Source organism: Sardina pilchardus, chromosome 18 (assembly GCF_963854185.1).
Source record: "Sardina pilchardus chromosome 18, fSarPil1.1, whole genome shotgun sequence".
Taxonomy (NCBI): Eukaryota; Metazoa; Chordata; class Actinopteri; order Clupeiformes; family Clupeidae; genus Sardina; species Sardina pilchardus.
The window spans coordinates 15562025-15564524 of NC_085011.1; the positions used below are offsets into that span (position 1 = coordinate 15562025).

Consider the following 2500-nt stretch of genomic DNA (forward strand, 5'->3'; position numbering starts at 1 on the left):
GAGGCTACCGGCGGGTAATTACCGCTGCTGCGTAAACACGAGCTCAGCAGATTGTTGTGGTGTTTATAAATGAAAGAGACGGTGTGTGTGTGTGTGTGTGTGTGTGTGTGTGTGTGTTTATAAATAGAGCAGGCTTTTAGATGGGAGGATGCAGAGAAAATCCACCCAAAACCCACTCCTACATGAAGCTGCAGACAGATAAAACACACACACACACACACACACACACACACACATAACGGGAGAGGTTGCTGCCACACACGCACACACGCACACACACACACACACACACACACACACACACACACACACACACACACTGGCGTGTCAGATCTCTTATGCTCCCGCGTGCGATGGCCTGATTAGTTTAATTGGTGGCTGGGATGCGTAAAGACATGCCCTCGAGCCCAGTGACTCGCGCTGCATGGGCTTGGCAGTCCCACGCGGATGACTTGCTGGTATTCCAGTTGTTTTGTCGTCGTACCCGGAAGCTGTCTGGTTCCTTCTGCCCCTTAATGCCACACACACACACACACACACACACACACACACACACACACACACACACACACACACACACACACACACACACACACAGACAGACTTCTGCCCCTTAATGCCATCTTCACGCGCGAGTCATCCGAGCACTCTGTTCGCTCCACTGAATTCAGAGCAAGCGCAGGGAGCTCGCGATGTAAAGATGAATCAGAGAAACGAGGGCCCCCCCCACCCCCCGATTTTGAACCTGTGACGGGTGGTGTGTGTGTGTGTGTGTGTGTGTGTGTGTGGGGGGGGGGGGGGGGGTACTCTCAGTTGCCATTCTTTGAAGGCGTAACTGTCATTTCATTCCATACTTTAACGCGCATATACACTCTTAAAAAAAGGTGCTATATAGAACCAAAATGATCCTATAGCAAGCTTAATATGGCACCCCTAAAGGGTTCTTTAAACCATTTTGAAGGGTCCATCAAAGGAGCCCCTATAAGGGTTCTTTCAAGCCTGCATGGTTCTACATAGCACCCAAAGCACGCTTTCTTTAAAAAACATTTTAAAAAAATTAAAAAAAAGACATCATGGGAGTAATCCGTGATTTATGTTTGAGAAACGGACAGAAGTCTTCTCTCTCTTCTCTCTTTCTCCCGGAAATGGAAAGTGTGTTCTTCTCCCTCCGTTGCCCCGGAGAGAGAGATCCTGTCCTGCGCTGCTGTAAGGAGGGGCTACAGCCTCGTCCGGTCGCGTCCCAGACTGCACTTCCCCGCTCCCACACAAACACACACCCACAAACACACTCCCCGGCCGTAGCGGAGTCCTCGGCCGCCGGACACACACTCTCACTGGTTCGGGGAGGATGTAAAAGTTAGACCCGCACTGGAAGTCGAGCAGAAAGTCGTGTCCAGTGGCGCGGTAAAGATGGCGCGGCTTTGGCTGAACTTGTGTCTTGTTCTCGTGCTCCTAATGATAACGATGCCGGAGCAGCCCACAGCTGCACGCGCGGCAGCGCTCGGTGGCGAAGAAGAAGAGGAAGAAACGCTGGAGGCGGAGAGATCCTGTCACGGAGCCTTCGACTTGTACTTTGTTCTTGACAAGTAAGTGTCCGTATTTATGACTTCTTACTGTCACCTCACTGCACACTGCCACGAGACCCCGGTACGGAATGCGAACAGCCCTTTCACGATGTTTCCCCATGCATTAGTGAACGGGCATTATCTCCCCTCCCCTCTCTCTCTCTCTCACACACACACACTCTCTCTCGGTCTCGCTTTCACACACACTTTCTCTGTCTCTCTCTCTCTCTCTCTCACACACACACACACACACACACACACACTTTCTCTCTCTCTCTCTCTTCCACACACACACACACACACACACACACACACACACACACACACACACACACACACACACACACACACACACACACACACACACTACAGGCTTTTTCTAAACATGCTGTCGTCAGTGGTCGTTCAAATTATATACTAGACTCCACTAGAGTATATGGCGAGTATTTGCATGGTCTTTTTAAATGGGAATGTATAGATGTTTATATGAAATAAGTGATTGTATAGCCCCGGGAACAGGTTGCTGTGTGTGTGTGTGTGATGTGTTGAGCGCATTGTCCCGGAGAGTAGAGTAGCTTCAGACGGCAGCGGCACATCCCCCCACGCGCGCGTCCGGTCAGGATGTAGTCGCGCGGTGGATTGGGTTTCAGCGAACAGTGCTGCTCGAGACTCCTCTGTAACAGGCCTAGCGAACAGCTGGACAGAGATATTGCTGAGCCCGGTAGAAACTCTCACAAACATGTATATTCTTCAGTGTTCACTTTCTTCTTAACAGTAGGCCTATGTGTTTTGTGCGTCCCGGGTATTTAAAGGTGTGATGACCGTTTTTTTTCATCAAATAAGCCCACATTGTAGACACATTCATCGCAATGACGACCAGAGGATGTGCTAAGAAGCCAGAAAAAGAAACATCAGTGTAAACAGAGGAGTTTCTT

General features: G+C 50.0%; 1 protein-coding gene across 2 annotated transcripts in view; it reads left to right on the forward strand.

The window, feature by feature from the left end:
* The first annotated feature begins 1270 nt into the window (after positions 1-1270).
* The window catches only part of LOC134063481 (anthrax toxin receptor 1-like), a 21918-nt gene continuing 20688 nt past the window's right edge, over positions 1271-2500 (forward strand). For both annotated transcript variants that reach the window (XM_062518975.1, XM_062518976.1), the window contains exon 1: positions 1271-1586. In XM_062518975.1, the coding sequence (XP_062374959.1) occupies positions 1411-1586 (176 nt within the window). In that variant the 5' untranslated portion in view covers positions 1271-1410. The remainder of the gene's footprint in view (positions 1587-2500) is intronic.